The 19210-nt window shown below is 27.2% G+C and overlaps 1 protein-coding gene across 2 annotated transcripts in view; it reads left to right on the forward strand.

Annotated features, from left to right (window-relative positions):
• LOC100206554 (E3 ubiquitin-protein ligase ubr3) overlaps positions 1-19210 on the forward strand; it is a 99078-nt gene that overhangs the window by 13941 nt on the left and 65927 nt on the right. For both annotated transcript variants that reach the window (XR_010641542.1, XM_065809107.1), the window contains exons 6-11: positions 4626-4759; positions 4970-5044; positions 5182-5247; positions 14234-14320; positions 17274-17402; positions 18627-18679. Coding sequence is in view for 1 of the 2 variants with exons in the window: in XM_065809107.1 (XP_065665179.1) it covers positions 4626-4759; positions 4970-5044; positions 5182-5247; positions 14234-14320; positions 17274-17402; positions 18627-18679 (544 nt within the window). In the remaining variant the exon portion in view is untranslated. The remainder of the gene's footprint in view (positions 1-4625; positions 4760-4969; positions 5045-5181; positions 5248-14233; positions 14321-17273; positions 17403-18626; positions 18680-19210) is intronic.

The following is a 19210-nucleotide window of genomic DNA, read 5'->3' on the forward strand; positions in this document are numbered from 1 at the left end:
TTGGACTTAAATTAACCTAATTTAAAATTTAACCAAAAAATATTTTTTTAAATGAATTAATACGCAATACAATTTCTATGTAGTAATTGAATTGCGTTTTAATTCATTTAAAAAAAATGTTTTAGTGTTAAATTTTAAATTAAGTTTTATATAAATAAGTATCGAACTCATGTTTTGCATTTTTGTAACGTTTCGAAACAGATATAAACTAGTTTTATAATAAATAAAGTTATTTATTTTTATGCAGTTTATATTATTGTATGTTAATAAACAAATCACCCCGTAATATCCTGTCCTCAGACAGATTTAAAAAAGGATGATGGCTGTGCAAAAAGTACATTTAAAGAAGATATGTTTTATGCAAACTTTGAATTATGAACTATAAATACACAAATAAAACCTTTAAAAAAAATAGCGTAAAACCATATTATTTAACGAATTTATTTTATTTGAGGTGTGGGAGTACCGCAAATATTTTTTTTTTTTTTTTTTGTTATTTCACCTCCCCAAGGCCCAGAAGGCCACTACAGATGAGGAGGCTACTTAATTGTGGTTATAACCCTCTCTCAACTCTATAACTCCGAAACACGAACCTTGACGAACAAGGCCGCTGCGCGGAGAAACAAGTTGAGCGCGGTACTACCAGGGACGTGGTGGGGATCGAACTCGGAACCTCTCGCTTATGAAACGAGCGCTTTACCACTACACCACTACTGCATATAATTTTCAAATACAATTTGATATTACACCTTAACAATTTACTTACTTACGACACATTTTTATTACCATTAATTTTAGGTAAGTTTAAAATAAATTATAAAGATTCCATAGCTTTAAGTTTTTTTATTTTCATTATTTTAATTTTGTTTTATTTTTGAAATGAAAAAACAATAAAATAGTATTTTCGGAAAAAATATGAAATACTTTCAATTTAGTAACTGCTAAATGAAACTACGTTATAAAAACTTTTATGTTTAAATTATGTTAATAACGGCACCATTTTTAGAGCGGCATTTTTGCTGTTGTGAGTTTACGCGAAAATGGTCAAAAAAGTTAAAACACCGAATTAAACAAAAGCATAAACTATCTATAAAAAGAATTCCTTATTTTTGAAGATTTTCAATATTTATTTTAGAAAAAAAATTATATATTTAAAAAAATTTATATTATTATACAATAAAATATATATCATTATATAGTAATAGAAAAATTAAAATCTTTGATTTTTTAATTTTGTGTTACGCTATGTTCTTCAAACAAAATACTAATCATATTTGCTTGCGGTAAATTGTGTTTTAAGAAAATCAGAACAAAAGCATGGTCGCTGCATGGTATTGTTGCCAATTTTTTATTTTGAAGTATTAAAATAAAATATTAATACTAAAAAATAAAAATTTGGCAACAATACCATGCAGCATATTATATAAACAATATTAATAATTACAAATCACAAATACAATAATTAATAATTACAATATTAATAATTACAAATATTATTAATTACAAATGTATTACAAACAATATTAATAATTACAAGTGTTATCTCAACTTGCTAGTTTGTATTGATGATTTATTAGAATAAGGTCAGTTATTATATATATATATATATATATATATATATATATATATATATATATATATATATATATATATATATTTATATATACATACATACATATACATATTTTTTTTCGTATGGGCCTTTACATCAAGCATATATGGTAAAATACCACATATATAGGCCTTTTCATAAAAATCCCGCATGGGCTCTTTAGAGCCACCACGCCCCTGACTTCAGCCCCATCTAAACTTCCCATAGTGATGTCAAAACTAGGATCAATAAGTTTTTTGACCCAGATACTATCGTATTCAGTACACAGTATTGATTTTCTTGAGTAAAATTTAATATCTAATGTATTTTCTGAAATTTCTGTAAATTGTTCGGCGTGGAGTAAGTGAATTTTGAAGTAATTCTTTAGAGATAGAAGGATAGAACTCTTTGATATCAAACTGGATGAAAGAACAGTTGTGTTTGTCTTTAATATTGTGGAACCAATTTATTACATTATCCATATTATGCCATTGGTTTACAAAGGTGACTTTTCTCACTCTGTTATTGACGTTTTCTAGTAAAACTTTACTAACCTTTTCAAGTTCTGGTTTAGATGGATTAATTAACTGACATTTAATATCTTTGGCAAAATCATCTTTGTGATCCTTTATCGTTATAAACACCGTATTCATTTCAAGACACTCCATTCTGTTGTCAATACCTAAGTCTTTAACAATTATTTTAGTTGCATTATATTGCGAATTTTTTGTAAGTTCTGGTTACGTTTTCATGAAAACGTAACCAGAACTTACATTTTTCTGGAAAAGTTTATTGTAAGAAGTTTTTTTAAGCTCATAAATATGTAATTTATCCGCAAAAAGAAACATTTAGTGCTTTAAATTGTATTGGTTTATTGAAGCACACCTTTAAAGATTGCTGGTACAAACATAAAAACTCCTTTCAATACAAAAATAAAGCTAATAAAGCACAGAACTTTCTAAATATATCTGGGAAATAAAAAAAAAAGGATTTTCAAATCCTATTCTTACGTGGAAGATTATTGATAGGGCAGAACCATGGAAGAAAGTTAATCTTTGTTTAATGGAAAAATACCATATCATTGCATCATCTTTTAAACTATTGAATAAACGAATTAATATCAAAATGTCGCCATGAAAACAAATTTGTTATCTGCAACTTTAATGTCATCTCAGCTAAAAATGTATTGCATTTTTGTATATAACTTTTGTTGATGTTATGGTTGTTTGTAACATCTGATAATTGTATATAGTGTGAAACTCTGAGTTATGTTACAATGTTACAAATTTAACAAAACAAAAAAATTAATGAAATACATTTGTGAATAATGAAAAATAATGCAAACATACTATGAGTTAGATGAAATTTTAGTATTAAAAAACGTGAAAAAAAAGGGAGGTAGCATGTAAAAGTTGCAATAGTACATACTATTGTTATAAAACAAACAAACAAAAATTAAAGATCAAAAAAGTTAAATTGAATAAAAAGATATGAAGGTTTGATAATTATTATTCAACTAAATTGACTTTTATTTGATTAATAGGAAATCCAGAGTCAATTAAATTGACTATTCGATTTTTCAGTCAACTAATTTTAACTTTTAACTAGTCACCTTTTAGTTAATTTTGATGAAGTCAATAACAACTTATATAAAAAAATATAGTTATAAAAAAACTAGCAGTAATCAAAAAAATGTTATTCCAAAATCTTTATATTTGGCATTTAAGGTGACCAAATCTAAATTCCAAAAATAAATTAATGGAATTTGAATATGAAATAGGAAATGAATTATGAAAAGAAATAGTTTGTTTTTCAAAAAGTTTTCAAAAACCGTTTTCGAAGATATTTTAAAATTATTTCTTTTAATAGAAATTAATCAAAATTCTATTAAAAGGAATTTAAAAAACCTAAAAGAATTTTAACCAATCAAGATAGTGTTAGAGTAAAATCATAATTGATAGAATTTCAGGTGATCATGATTATTTTTTGAGAAAGGTGAAGCTTGAATGCAGCACAGTATGATCAAACGTTAAAGTCCTTTTGCATTAACCCTTTCTTTTTTAGAGAAGGTGCAAAAATGCATTGTAAACATAGTTGGACCTGCTCTTGCAGCCAACCGCCAACCATTATCACATCGTTGTATGTTGCTTCTCTTTCTTTTTTTCTATAAATACTATAATAAGCGTTGCTCTAAAGAACTAGCGTCTCTTGTGCCATCTACTAAAATTCATTTTCATGTTACTCATCATTCAATTAAGTCTCATCCTTTTACTGTGACTGTTCCTAAGTGCCCCAAAAACTCTTATTTGTCTAGTTTTTTTTTCTCAAACATCAATTCTTTGGAATTTGCTTCCTTCATCTTGTTTTCCTGATTCATATAATTTGCAATCTTTTAAGTTGTCTGTCAATCGTTATCTTGCTCTATAAACTTCATATTTTCTCTTCCAGTAACTTCCAACTCTAATAGTGGTTGCTTGCAGCCTTGTTGGAAGCGAAGTTGTTGGAAAAAATAAAAAAAGAAAGTTGAGTAATCATATCATATGAAAAAATTTAGTTCTCAAAATGCTTTATAAAGTCATATTTGGTTCAATTATAATCAACAATTTCCCACTAGATTATATAAATAAAAACTAGTTTATGTGACTAAGATTTAGTGACTAAATTGCTAATTATACTTAATTACTAGTTAAGAACTTAAGTAAGTAGGAGTAAAATATAATTTCAGGTCAGTAGTTGTATATGCTTTTTAATGTTTACTTAAAAAATTAAATTCAACATATAAAGTTATTGAGTTATATTTTTCTATATTTATTCTTCTATTTTTTTTTCATTAGAGTTTTGTCGCATGATGCATTATTTTTAGATCTTTTATTTTCCCAACTTTTTCTTGTGCTGAATGCACCTTTTATCATAATAGTTAAATGTTGCGTTTATTAACCCTAAATAACTTTTATAATTTAAGTAACTTTTGATTTTATTTAAATACTTCAAAAAAAAATGTTTTATCAAATTTTTATGCTGCTTTATTTTTAAGGTATGAATATAAACAAGCGCCGGTTTCTGGTTTATGCTGAATTTGAATCCAAGATGTATTACTCTGCATTTTCTATTGAGTTTGAATGTGTTGCATCAGTAATGTGGGAATTGTACAGAGCAATCAATAAATTAGTAATTTTTTTATTTTTTTATTTGATCTACATTTTAAATAATTTGACATATATTTTACTTTGTGAAATGTAAAGTCTGAAAAAGCTTAAAATGAGGTTAAAGATTACTTGATTCAACAATTGAGATGTTTGAGTTATTAGGAAGTAAAAACTTTTAATTCGACAAATATGGTTTTTTAATTTTTTTTTTAGTTTCACCATTTTGTTTTAGAGCAATATAGCTTATGTGAAGTGCATGATTGAAGCATCAGTTTATTCTTTGGATAGCTGTTCCTTAGTGAACAAAGTAAAGTGAATTTTTTAGCAGACTCATGAATTTTATCTAAATTTATTATTTTACTGTAGATTTTTACTAAAAGAGCCATTTTATATTGTTATTTATTATTTGTTGTTTATTTATAACTTTTTTTTTGCATTTTTAAGTTGAAGAAAACGTCATTTACATTTCATCTAACTGTTCATCGACATTTCGCTCTTTTTCTTCATCAGGTAAACTTTTTTTAAAGGTTTTGAAATTTAGGCCTTCACAGGAAGGTGTGCGATTGCACAGTATTTGACAATTTGACCATGGTTATTAACATGTTTTTAGAATTTAAACATAAAATGCGCCAAAAAAACCAGTTAAAAAAAAAAACCAGTGAAAAAAATCATTTTTAAATCTATTTTTTATGACTATGAAAAAAACTTATTTAGTCTTCAACTAAATAAAACTTTAAAAAAACTTTATTTAAAAGTTATTATTATTATTTTTTTAAGATTAATTTACCTCCCCAAGGCCGAGAAAGCCACTATAGTTGAGGAGGCTACTAGAATTGTGATTACAACCCTCTCTCAACTCTATAACTCTGAAACACAAACCTTGACTAACAAAGGTGTTGCCCGAAGAAACAAGTTGAGCACGGTACTACCAGGGGGGATGGTGGTGATCAAACTCGGAACTTTCTTGCTTATGAAGCAAGAGCTCTACCACTCCACCACTACTGCTACATCACTACACCACTACCTACACTATCTTAACAAAAGGGAAAATAAAAAGAACTTATCTAAAACTAAAACACAAAAGTAAAATTAACTCAACTAATCTTAACTCAACTAAAACACAAAAAATAAAACTCTAAGATTATTTAAATCAAGTTTTTAGTTTGGAACTATAAACTTCGAATCTTTTATCACTCATTTATTATAATATTATTGAAAGCCGTTTAAAATAAAGTTAAACACACGCTTATTAACAATTTTAGATAACAATGGTCTCTTTAAAGAAATTTTTACAAATTTCTTTAAAGAGATTATTGTTGTCTAAAAGAGTTTTCATTTATAAATTCTAAATATATATATATTTTTAAACAACATTTATTATAAAAAATACATACATTTATAATTTGTATAATATAAATTAAAAGTTATATCAACTTTTATTGACACTTTGAAAAAAATTATTATCAATGATTTGTTACTATTATTGTTATTATTGTTACTAATATAAAAATCATTAGTCAAGATGAAAGTTCTAATGTTGTTTATTTTTAACGTATTGTTCTAATGTATAAATAAAGGGTGGTTAAATTTTAAGGGCCGATGTTGAATGTGAACCAAACCTAAACGTAAATTATTTTTCTGTATTTAATTTGTCATTTCTCAATTTCAGACTGACTCAATTTGAACCATGGAAAGTTACACAATTGAGCAACGCGTTAAAGTTATTCAGGCCTATTATGAAAATGATCGTTCAAATCAAAATGCATATCGTGCACTTCGTGAGTTTTTCGGTCAATTTAATCGTCCAAATGTGCGTACAATCGGAAAAATCGTGCATAAATTTGAGCAAACCGGGTCTGTAGGAGATGTGAAAAGACCAGCGCATGCTCGTACAGCTCGTACTGCCGAAAATATCGCTACTGTTCGTGACAGTGTGACTGAAGAGCCGTCCATATCAACTCGTTGTAGCCAACAATTGCACCTCTCACGCTCGTCGATGATGAACATTATGCATAAAGACTTGCATTTACACGCTTACAAGGTGCAGTTGACCCAAGAACTGAAGCCCACTGACCATCTCAAACGTCGTCAATGGTCAGAATGGTGGCAAGAAAAGGCAACCATCGATGATCAATTTCCAACGAAAATCATCTTCAGTGATGAGGCCCATTTTCACCTTAGTGGCTTCGTCAACAAGAAAAATTGCCACATTTGGGCGAATGTTAATCCGAGAGTGATTGTCGAAAAACCAATGCACCCACAAAGAGTGACTGTTTGGTGTGGTTTATGGGCTGGCGGCATCATCGGACCATATTTTTTCCAAAATGATGCCGGTCTGGCAGTTACTGTGAATGGTGTTCGCTATCGTGAGATGATAACGAACTTTTTATGGCCCGAATTGGACCATATGGATGTGGAGGATATGTGATTTCAACAGGACGGTGCCACTTGCCACACAGCTAATGAAACAAAGGCTCTTTTGCGCGAAAAATTCAATGGCCGTGTTATCTCACATGGTGGCGATGTCAATTGGCCGCCAAGATCACGTGATTTGACACCGTTGGACTTCTTTCTTTGGGGGTATTTAAAAGAAAAGGTGTACGTTGATAAGCCAGCAACAATTCAAGAGCTAAAGGATGAGATAATTTGGCACATTAACGGCATAGAACCTTAATTATGCCTCAGCGTCATTGAAAATTTGCACCATCGGATGGAGGTGTGCCGCCGAGGTCGCGGCACCCATTTGGCTGATATTTTATTCCATACATAATTGAATCAAACCATATTATCATAGTAAAAAGATGTTACAATAAATTCCTTATCGACCCTTAAAATTTAACCACCCTTTATAATATAAAATCTTTATTATTCAGCGATTTTAAAATGTAAATTGCTGTGGTCAAGTTGTCAAAACAAAGTTATTATTTGCGTGGTCATATAATGGTGTTCAATCACATACCTTCCTGTAAAGGCCTGAAATTTGTTTTAATATTGATAATATTTTTACTTAATTATTGAATTATGAATAAGTATTTCTAGCACTAGTTGCATTTGCATACAAAAATAAAGTTAGTTTATTTTAAAGTTTACAAAATAAAAGTTTACTCACAAAGGCAGCAGTACTGGCATGGTAACAAGTTACAAATGATCATCATTTCTTATATTATAACCATATCATGCAATTTAAATTACCATCATCATTATCATCATCATCATCATCATCATCATCATCATCATCATCATCATCATCATCATCATCATCATCATCATCATCATCATCATCATCATCATCATCATCATCATCATCATCATCATCATCATCATCATCATCATCTTCATCATCATTATCATCATTATCATCATTCATGATTATTTATTCTTTAGTATTCTTGTTTCTGTACTTGCACAGGTTGGATATTTTTCATAATATTTTTTAGCCATCATCTTTTAGGAGAAAGAGGTAGAGGCAGAAATAGAATCATTGGAGAAGTAGATCATTGGAGAAATGGTAAAGAGTTTCTCCAATGATCTTTTTCTCTAATGACTCTAATGACTTTGGAGTTCCTTGGAGCCATCAACATATTTAATTTTCCTAAACATTTCATAACAATTCTAAGCATTGCATTTCTTTTTTCCTTTAAATCAAGCATCTCATCAAGTAACTTATACTCATATTATGGAGTTTTGTATACAACCCCTGGATATGACTGTTTTTAAAAAGTTGCATATTGCATAGTTAGTATCATTTACTTTGATTGTAAGTTAGTCCCGTACCTCTCTTTTCTTTTGTTTCGGCATTGTAATCAATCAATATATACATATATATTCTGAAATAAAAATTACATTTATAATAATAAATTTTATTGTTACTTTTTTATTAAAATAGTTTTAGTAAAAAAAAACTATTTTATTAAAATAGTTATCAATCAATATACATTCTGAAATAAAAATTACATTTATAAAAATAAAATAGTTATTATAACAATAATAATAAAAACAATAATAATTTTTATTATAATAGCAAAAATAATAATAATAATGATGGGTAGTTATTTATTTTTATATTTGTTTTTGCTTAAGTACAGTACTTACATCTGTTGACGTTTTTGTTCACAGTTACTTAACTTCAATATTGATGATAAAAGTTACAGTGAGGTTTTTACATCTTTAATATATGCTCAAATGGGCATTTATAAAAGAGTGCAGGCATTGAGATCTGTTGCAAGGACACACCCCTGATGAGTGGCGTTAGTGCAGGTCTCGGGCTCTCTGAAACGTCATTGGTAATCGCAGTGCATTCCTGAGGAGGGGGATCACCATTTATCCACTATTGAATTCTAATTGGTTATTATAACACCAACATTTTTTACCTCTTACACCCATAAATTTTAGCGCTTTGTGAGCTTTATATTATGAATTTGTTACATTAGCGACATTTATATACTTTTATGTTGATTATCAGTTTTAAGTTGCTCATGTGATTATCAGTTTTCAATTTATTATCTAGAGCTTAGACTATAAATAGTACCACATTTATTAGCCTATTTTATCTTTTTATGTTGCCCGAACTATCATTTATTATCATTTTACTTAATATTTTGTTATCTACTTCTTTTATTTTATTGTTTTTGTATGGTGCGATAATTTTAGCCATGGTTGCCATTAATAAACCAGCAGATCTATATTGATTTGTTTACTCATAGACCATTGTTTTATCATTTGCCTAGGATGACTAGAGCGTGAGTTATTGTTCACCCTATCCCTTAGTCCTTATTTTTTTATTCCTCCTACAAAATAGTATCATCATACAATCATCTACAATCTACTTCTATTTTCACAGGTCTATCTCTTAGGTCTATGTAACTAGATGGCTCAGTTGGTCACTTTTTGCGATCATTGTGTCGCATAAACAATAAACATATTTTTGTGGCTGGTGAGCCCCTATTTTTTCCAATGTACACCACAACGACAAAACGGACATTAGGCTATCTCGCTGGATGTGTTTATGGCACTCAATAACCTAATGACTATGCTGACACTCACGCACACATTCAATTGGAAGCTCCACAATGCATGTTGGATCAGCGCTCGTTGACTATGTGCTTGGATCTAAAATCTCACTCCATAGCACATTATTCCACACCAGTACGGAGCAGTAGCTCTTTTGGCTAAGAGTGATGGCTTGTAGCTTATGGTGACTAATGTGTGCATTCGATCAATTGATCGAATGTGCTAGCCCATAAGCGCAAGGAGTGAATGTAATTAGCTTTCTATTCACACGATTTGATAGTGAACGAAAACATTGGATCCGTGCTAGGTCCTATTTTATTTATAATATATATTAATGGTATGCCAGAACTATGTGTAAAGAAATTTTATGCTAACAATACTAAATTATTAGCAAAAATAAATAATATCGGGGATATAAATGTATATAAATGACAAATAAAATAGCAAAATGATCCCAAACATGGCTTCTTTACTTGAATGAGTCAAAATGCAAAGTAATGCATCTTGGCAAATCAAACAAACATCACAATAAAATAATAAGTATATGCAGTACAAATAATGAAAAGGATTTAGGTGTTATTTTATCTAGTAAGACGAAATATCATAGTATGTATGCATCAAATTTGCAGTATCTTTGTGGAACCCTCACCAAAAAATTGACATAAGTTTAATCGAAAAAGTACAGCACCAAGCAACTCGTTCGATTCCATCACTCAGAAAATTGGATTACAAAAAAAGATTAAAAATTTTGGGTATTCAATCTCTTGTAGACCGTAGAGTTTGAGGTGACCTAATACAGTATTTTAAAACAATAAATGGCTTCGATATTGTAAATTGGTGCAATGTAAATTCGCTCTCTTATCAGCGAGCGACATCATAACTTTAAGGTAGTTAGAGAGTTAATAAAAAACAATGAACAGCGTCATCAGAGCGTCATCAGTTTTTTACAAATCGAGTGGTGAACACTTGGAATAAATTGCCTGAAAACAGTCAGTGCCACAACTGGAAATAGTTTCAAAGCAAGATTGGATAAATTTTTCGAATCTGAAAACCTTGAAGCTGATTAACGATGAAATTGGCTTTATTCCCATTTAATTAACTTATTTAAAAAATAATTTGTAAATTTTTATGTAGGCTACCAAAAGCTATAGCTTGTTGCGGTACAATAAATAATAATAATAATAATAACAATAACGAGACCATACTAGACGACCAAACGGTACATACTAATGCACTACATCATCACACCTGTAGACACTTTCTAAAATCAGTAAATTGTTCTTTGTTACATATGATCATATATATATATATATATATATATATATATATATATATATATATATATATATATATATATATATATATATATATAAAGAATCTAAAATGATAATAAAACTATTTTTTTAAAGTCACAATGTCAAAGTTTGTTTTCCCAATTTTTTATTATTAATTAGAACAGAAGGAAATTGCTAGATCGTTTAATTGTATTTAATGTATAAGATCTCAAAAGGAAAAGATATTGTTAATTTTCACCACCTTCCATTAAATTTTGAGCTGGAACGATCAAATAAAAGTAACAATTGTAGAATACGCAGACAATTTACCAATTCAAGAATTCGTCACCATTTCTTCTCAAACAGAGTTACAAACGATTGGAATTCTCTTCCTCAATGGATAATAGATAAAGATAACTTCAACCTTTTTAAAAACAGCATTGATAAATATTTAGGTTTCTGAACACTATATTTTGTAATCGGCTGTCATAGTCTTAATTCTACGTAATTAAGACTCAACACACCTCAAGTGTGTAAAGCATCTTTTCTATTCTATCTTTTCTATTCTAATAAAATACTTCCAAAATAAAAACTAAAAAGTTTTATTGTTTTAACAAAAATATTATTTTGTTTTTTATTCTTTTACAAATTTTATTTAAAGATTTTAAGATAAAGTAATAGAACTAAGTTTGCTAAAAAATAGGGCATAACACTTCTTAACAGGCCTTGTTAAGAAGTGTTATGCCGCTCGCATAACACTTCTTAACAAGGCCTTTTCGCTTTTTGTGAATGTTAAAAGAATTCGGTTAAGGGAAAACATTTTTGTAAAATGTAATTGTCAAAAGCGTTCAGTTAGGCGTAAACTTTTTTTATTTTGGAATATTTAAGTTATCTTTTAATATCCTTTATTTGACATTTATTTAGAAAATATGAGGTCCTAAAAAAAAGCATTTTACAGCTACTGAGAATTTTTCAGAGAAATAAATTGTTTTATAAAAAAAATTTTAATTTTAAAAGACTAAATTAAATATGATTTTAAAAATTTAAATTAAGTTTTGAAAGAATGTAAAATAGTAAAATGTTGAATTAAAATTTAGTTTCATATGAATGTAAAATAGTTTCACAACTTTTATTAAAGAAGTTTTTTTCTTATCGTCAGCTAAACAATTTTTTATGTAAAATATAAATAGATTACATGGATGATAATATGCGAAAGCAAATTTTTTTTTTCAAAAATTGAGAAGTGATTTTGTTTAAGAGAGTTCTTTTTACAAATGTATTTAAAATTTTTTGTTTCTTATTAATTCAATATCGTGTAAAGTTCTTTTGACGTAATACATTTATGAACATAAACTATGTTTACAAAGATCTTATTGGTAACTGATAAAATCTATCTATAAATTGTTTATTATCTTTATTAAAAATACTGCATTAAATACATAAAAATTAAAATAAATAAATTTTGTTAAACAAACAAAAGATTATGTTAAGTATAAGATTGTTTTAAGAAATAAATTATAAGGAAATGTAAGCTTTTTCAAATACTGAATTTAGATTAATTTAAATAATTTTTAAGGCATTTTAAAAATAATTACTATGCGATGCTTTAAAATACTTTTAAAGTATCAATAGCTTTCAGGCTCCTGTAACAAATAAGATCCTAATAATTACAACACATCGAAAGCAAAGAGTTTTAAAGTATTTGCAAATTGTTTCTTTATATTTTTAAATACTTTGTTATAAAAAAGAGTGCACTTTAAGTGAAAAACCTAAATGGCGTATATATCAGCATGTGCTTTATCTGAAAGTAGAAAAGTCAATGTTGTTAATACATTACAATATTACTTCTAAAGCGTGTACATGAAATAAATGTGAAAGTAGAAAAACAACTAAAAAAAAGTACTCCTCAATTTTTATTTCGAACCAATAATTTTAATACAATAATATAAGAAAATCAAACATTAAAAAAAAAAATTAATTATTCCTGTGAGAATCTAATAAAATTTTGAGCTTTTGCTTTAGTGGTACCCATAAGCTTGCGCACAGAATAAGAATCAAAACTATTTGATGCTTTTTTAAAAAATATTTTAATATCTTTAATGTTTCTGCAAAGCTTTTTTGTTTTTTTCTTTTTACTTTTAATAATAGCCCAGTACTTTTCAATAACTCTCAATTCTGGGCAGTTTGGAGGATTTTCTGTTTTAGGCACAAAGTTCACATTATTCTTTTTATACCATTCCATAGCTAGTTTACAATAATGAATTGAAGCTAATCAGGCCAGAACACAGGTCTGTTATTGTGTGATTTAATGAGAGGTAAAAGGCATTTTTGTAAACGTTCTTTAACATATATTTGACCAGAAAGTGTGGACTGAGAAATATAAGGTGCTAATTTTTTGCCTCAACTGCAAATAGCTTGCCAAATCAAAGCTTTTTTAGCAAACTTGTCATGTTTTATGTATTTAAATTTCTTATCTGCTTTTTCTCTATATTTGGCAATATAATAAACAGCACTAGGAGTTTGTTGATGATCGTACTTGATATAAGTTTTATCGCCTTCAATAATACAAAAATTTTTAGAAATAAAGTTGTCATACAACTTTCTGCCGCAGGTTCTTGCACTTTTTTGTTGAGTTTCAGAACGGTTGGGCACTTTTTGTACTTTGAAAGAATGAAAACCATGTTTGTTTCTAACTTTTGCAACAAAACTATGAGAGAATCCATATATTTTTGCGCGTTCCCTTAATGAAAGGCTTGGGTTATTCTTAAAACTGTTAACCAGTTTTCTAACTAGTTTTATATCTTTAAAACCTTTGTTTCTTCCACCACCAGATTTGCGTTTGATCGATTTTGTTTGAGAAAAACGTTGAATAACACAATTAACGGTTTATGGGATGTATTTGCAACGATTTTGCTATAAAATTGTAGCTACTATTAGGATTTTGTAAATATTTGTGCATAACTTTTTCTCTTACGTCTTCTTCTTTTGTCATTTTTAAAACTAATTTCAAGTTAAATCCAAAAACTAACATATTTTTTTGAAACCACAACAAATTGTAAACAAAATACAAAACAATTGAAATATTTTAATACAACCACTGAAAAAAAATGACGTGCTTATTCTTTCACATTTATTTTGTGTATATGCTTTATTTACGCAATTTAAAAAAAAAAACTTTTGTTAAGTTGAAAATTTATTTGTTTTTATAATAGGCAATTCGAGAGTATAATGATACATCAGTTATGTCTTCCATTGATCATATTAAAACTATCACAATGAGTTACCTGATTAATTTACTGGTAAGATTTTATTTACATAAATACTATTATTTTAAATAGTTGAAATACCTTTATACCAGTTAACTAAGTTACTGGTTTGAAACTGTCTATTTGTTTATTAATGTTTTGTAAAGTTTTAGAAGTAATTTTGAACTATTAAACTGCTTCAAACGAAGAGAATTTTTTCCAAATTTTTTATAAAAATAGCTAGTTCCCTTAAATAATAATGAGTTTTCCTAAAGACCTCACGATTTATGGCTTGTTGACAATTTCGATCATTTTTAGTAAAAATAATTTTATCAATTTTTGTTGCTCTTTTTTTTAATTTTATTTTGTAAGTTTTTTATTTAACATATTTTATTAAAAAATATATAAAAACTAGTCTAACAGGTTGTATATTTGACAACAACATCATAATTGTTCTTTGCTACAAGGCATCTTGGTCCTTATTGAGTATCACAGTTTTAAATGAAATCTTTATTTGTAATTTTTTCTTTATTTTAAAAAAAATCTTTAAATCTTTATTTGTAATTCTTTCTTTTGTATACATTTGTATATAGGTTGCAATAAAAAACAAAAAATTTAGAAAAGTGTATATCAAATTTAATATTTATTAGACTCTTATATGTGATTGTTTTATTCAGAAATTTTTTTAATACTGTCAGCAAATGCTGACAATGTTAGAAAATGCTTATATATGAAAAAAAGTAAATTAAAAAGATCTTTGTGTCTAAAATTTAAGAAAGCTTAAACTTCTAATAAAGTAAAAAAAACTTACTGAATATGTCCTTGATTTATTTTTTAGTATGTCATTCTTTGTTGGTGATATAAAAAGCATGATTACAACCTTTGGAATTTTTAATAATAACAGGCTTTTTTTTTGTGTTAAAATAACAAGTTTTTTTTGTTGTATAATTTTTGATATCTTCAAAAATATCAGCATAACCTACTTATTTTTTGTTGCATAATTTTTGATATCTTCAAAAACATCAGCATAACCTATTTATTTTTTGTTGCATAATTTTTGATATCTTCAAAAACATCAGCATAACCTATTTATTTTTTGTTGCATAATTTTTGATATCTTCAAAAACATCAGCATAACCTATTTATTTTTTGTTGCATAATTTTTGATATCTTCAAAAATATCAGCATAACCTACTTATTTTTTGTTGCATAATTTTTGATATCTTCAAAAACATCAGCATAACCTATTTATTTTTTGTTGCATAATTTTTGATATCTTCAAAAACATCAGCATAACCTATTTATTTTTTGTTGCATAATTTTTGATATCTTCAAAAACATCAGCATAACCTATTTATTTTTTGTCGCATAGTTTTTGATATCTTCAAAAATATCAGCATAACCTACTTATTTTTTGTTGCATAATTTTTGATATCTTCAAAAACATCAGCATAACCTATTTATTTTTTGTTGCATAATTTTTGATATCTTCAAAAATATCAGCATAACCTATTTATTTTTTGTTGCATAATTTTTGATATCTTCAAAAACATCAGCATAACCTACTTATTTTTTGTTGCATAATTTTTGATATCTTCAAAAACATCAGCATAACCTATTTATTTTTTGTCGCATAATTTTTGATATCTTCAAAAATATCAGCATAACCTACTTATTTTTTGTTGCATAATTTTTGATATCTTCAAAAACATCAGCATAACCTATTTATTTTTTGTTGCATAATTTTTGATATCTTTAAAAACATCAGCATAACCTATTTTTTGAAGTCCTCATCTTTAAAATATCATCCCCATTTGTTGTCCTTTTATTGTTTTAAAATCAAGTATGTTGTTTTTTAAATGATTTTTAAGTAAAAGATTATTCAACACTTTTATAACCACTGATGCATATTTAATAAAATATCTTCATTAATTTTCCAAACTGTTGAAAATTTTGTTCATTGAAAATGATATGCATGCTTTTCTGCAGACATAACTCAGCAAATTAAATGAGAATGGCAAAACATTTCAGAAAAAAAATGTATTTTTTAAAATAGTTATTTTGAAAATTTATTATACATTTGTTTGCAAAAAAGAAACCATACCATTTTTTGAAAAATTTGAATTTAATTTTAATGAACTATTTTACTTGAATAATGCTTTTGCATGTTTAAGTTTTTTTTTTTATTTTCCAAAATAATGATAATAAATAATAAATTTTATAAACTTATAAATATGATAGTCGGTTATCTATAAATCGTCACACATTTTTCGACTGAATTTGTCCCCCTTACTACCCCTCCCCCTATCACAACATTGTAACTCTTTAGTAACAAGTTCTAAACAATTTGTCACAAAACCACAAATTTCCTTCCCCTCTCCCTAGAGCGTGATGTAGTTTATGGACAACCCTTAAATAAACTTTCACACACTAATCACAATATCAATCATTTAAAGTAATTTTTAATGTATCAAAATTTAATCAACTTATAAACAATTTTAATTCAAGTAATTGGTTTTTATTTCCTTTTTAATGCATCTGATTTCGTTATTTTTTAATACATCTAATTTTGTTATTTTTTAATACATCTAATTTCGTTTTATTTCTAAGTTATAATATTTCATTTTAAAGATTTTAATTACAACTTTAAATTTAAATTTAATATAAACATAAACTGATTTTTATCCAATAAATTTCTCTCTTTCTCTTTCTCTCTCTCTCTCTCTCCTCTCTCTCTCTCTCTCTCTCTCTCTTTCTCTCTCTCTCTCTCTCTCTCTCTCTCTGTATATATATATATATATATATATATATATATATATATATATATATATATATATATATATATATATATATATATATATATATATATATATATATATATATATATATATATATATATATATATATATATATATAAATATATAATATAACATATACTTTAACTTTACAAATTATACAATTGTATGATATTATTATAAGTATGAAGAGTTAAATAATTTGCTTTAAGGTGTCTATAGAAGAAATTAGAGCAGGACTTTGGCGTTTTAATGGCCACCAGATAACTTGCCAAACTCAATCCTATATGCAATCGTGCTTCTGTAACTCTATGTTGGATTTGGATATATTTCTTTTACAAGTATGTGAACCTGTATATATATATATTTTGTTATAATTTTTGTTTATGTTAGATTGTCGCTGTACAATTATATAGTGATAGTAATAAAAAAAAACAGATACCTTCCACAAATTTCCAATTATAAACATAAACAATTAAGCAACCTTTAACAACAACTTAAAAGATTGCATATTATATGAATCAGGAAAACAAAATGAAGGGAGCGAATTCCAAATAACTAATTGGGAAAAAAACTAGATAAATAAGAATTTTTTGAGCATTTAAGAACAGTCACAGTAAAAGGATGAGACTTAATTGAATGACAAGTAACGCAAGAATCACTTCTAGTAGATGACAAGTAACACAAGAATGACTTCTAGTAGATGGCACAAGAGATGCTAGCTCATTAGAGCAGCGTCTATTATAATATTTATAGAAAAGAAAAAGAAAAGCAACATTACAACAATTTGACTATGGTTGAAGGTTGGCTGCAAGAGCAGGTCTAAATATGTTTACAATCCGTTTTGTATCTTGTCTAAAAGAGAAAGGGCATCATTCAAAGATCCACTCCAGCTTTGCCATCAGTATTCCATACAAGGACAGATTTGAGATTTATAGAGATAAAAATTTGAATCCAGAGTAAGAGAGTGGCGAGTATGATAAAATGATGCAATCTTAGCAGATGCTAATTTTGCAAAGAATTTGGTATATGGTTTCAAGAAAGATTTTAGGTAAGAGTTAATCCTAGAAGATGAAGGGTAAATGACTCATCAAGTACATTACCATTTAAAAGTATGGTCAGATCTATATTGTTGTGATAATGATTAGCTGAAAAACTAGAGTTTTATCTTAAGTAAAGTTTACCAGATGAGATCCTTTTCAAGCTCATATGCCCCCTCCAAGCAATCAGAGAGTGTTGGCTTCTTATCAATTGCTCTCCAGAAATTTTGAAAATAGAAGATAATAGATGTTGTTTTCCAGCACTTGTTAAATAGTTTTGAAGTATAGATGACAGCTCCGGAGAAAATTTCTGTAAGACTATAACAGGTCTGGATTAAAAATATGATTCCAGAGACTTTATCAAATGATAACAATTTTGGTTCTAGAACTAATTTTTAGGCTTTTTAATGTTTTTTTTGAAAAACCTTTTTTTACTAGTTGGGTAGTATTAAGTTTTGAAATTATAAAATTATGTTTCTCATATTTTGTAGTTAATTTTTGTTTACAAAGTTTTTATACTTTTAGGTTTTAATTACACGATGTAATGTTGATGATTTTATAGAAATGCTTGTTGATAGGTATTTTTTTTTGTTTCATCTTTTTGATAGGTATTCTTTTTTTTTTTAATTAATTGTTGATAGGTATTCTTTTTTTGTCTTATTTTTTTAAATCTTGTCCAAAAATTATTAGGGTAAAGATAATTGCTAATGGTATTAAAGTTAACAAATTACTAAGTCTGTATATATTTTCAAAACCATTTTCATGTTAAATATTAAATTATATAAAATAAGAGTTTAACACTTAAATAAACAATTTGAACTTAATGATTGAGCTTCAGATGTGTGAGCTCAATTGATTAAGTTTATAAAAATCAGTGTATAAATGACTAATTCTACATTATTAGACAGTTCTACAATTTTTTTTATATTATAAAAAAATTTCAACTAGTACTGAATACAAACATTGAAAATGGTACTCTCTAAAAGTTCTATCATGATAATTTCTTTTTTTTAAAAAAAAAAAAAATTATACAATAAAATATTGCTTGATTTCAAAAATTACTTCATTAAAATTCACTGTTCCCCAATTTGACCGCCAGGATAAAAGTT

Source organism: Hydra vulgaris, chromosome 11 (assembly GCF_038396675.1).
Source record: "Hydra vulgaris chromosome 11, alternate assembly HydraT2T_AEP".
In the NCBI taxonomy this organism is placed as follows: Eukaryota; Metazoa; Cnidaria; class Hydrozoa; order Anthoathecata; family Hydridae; genus Hydra; species Hydra vulgaris.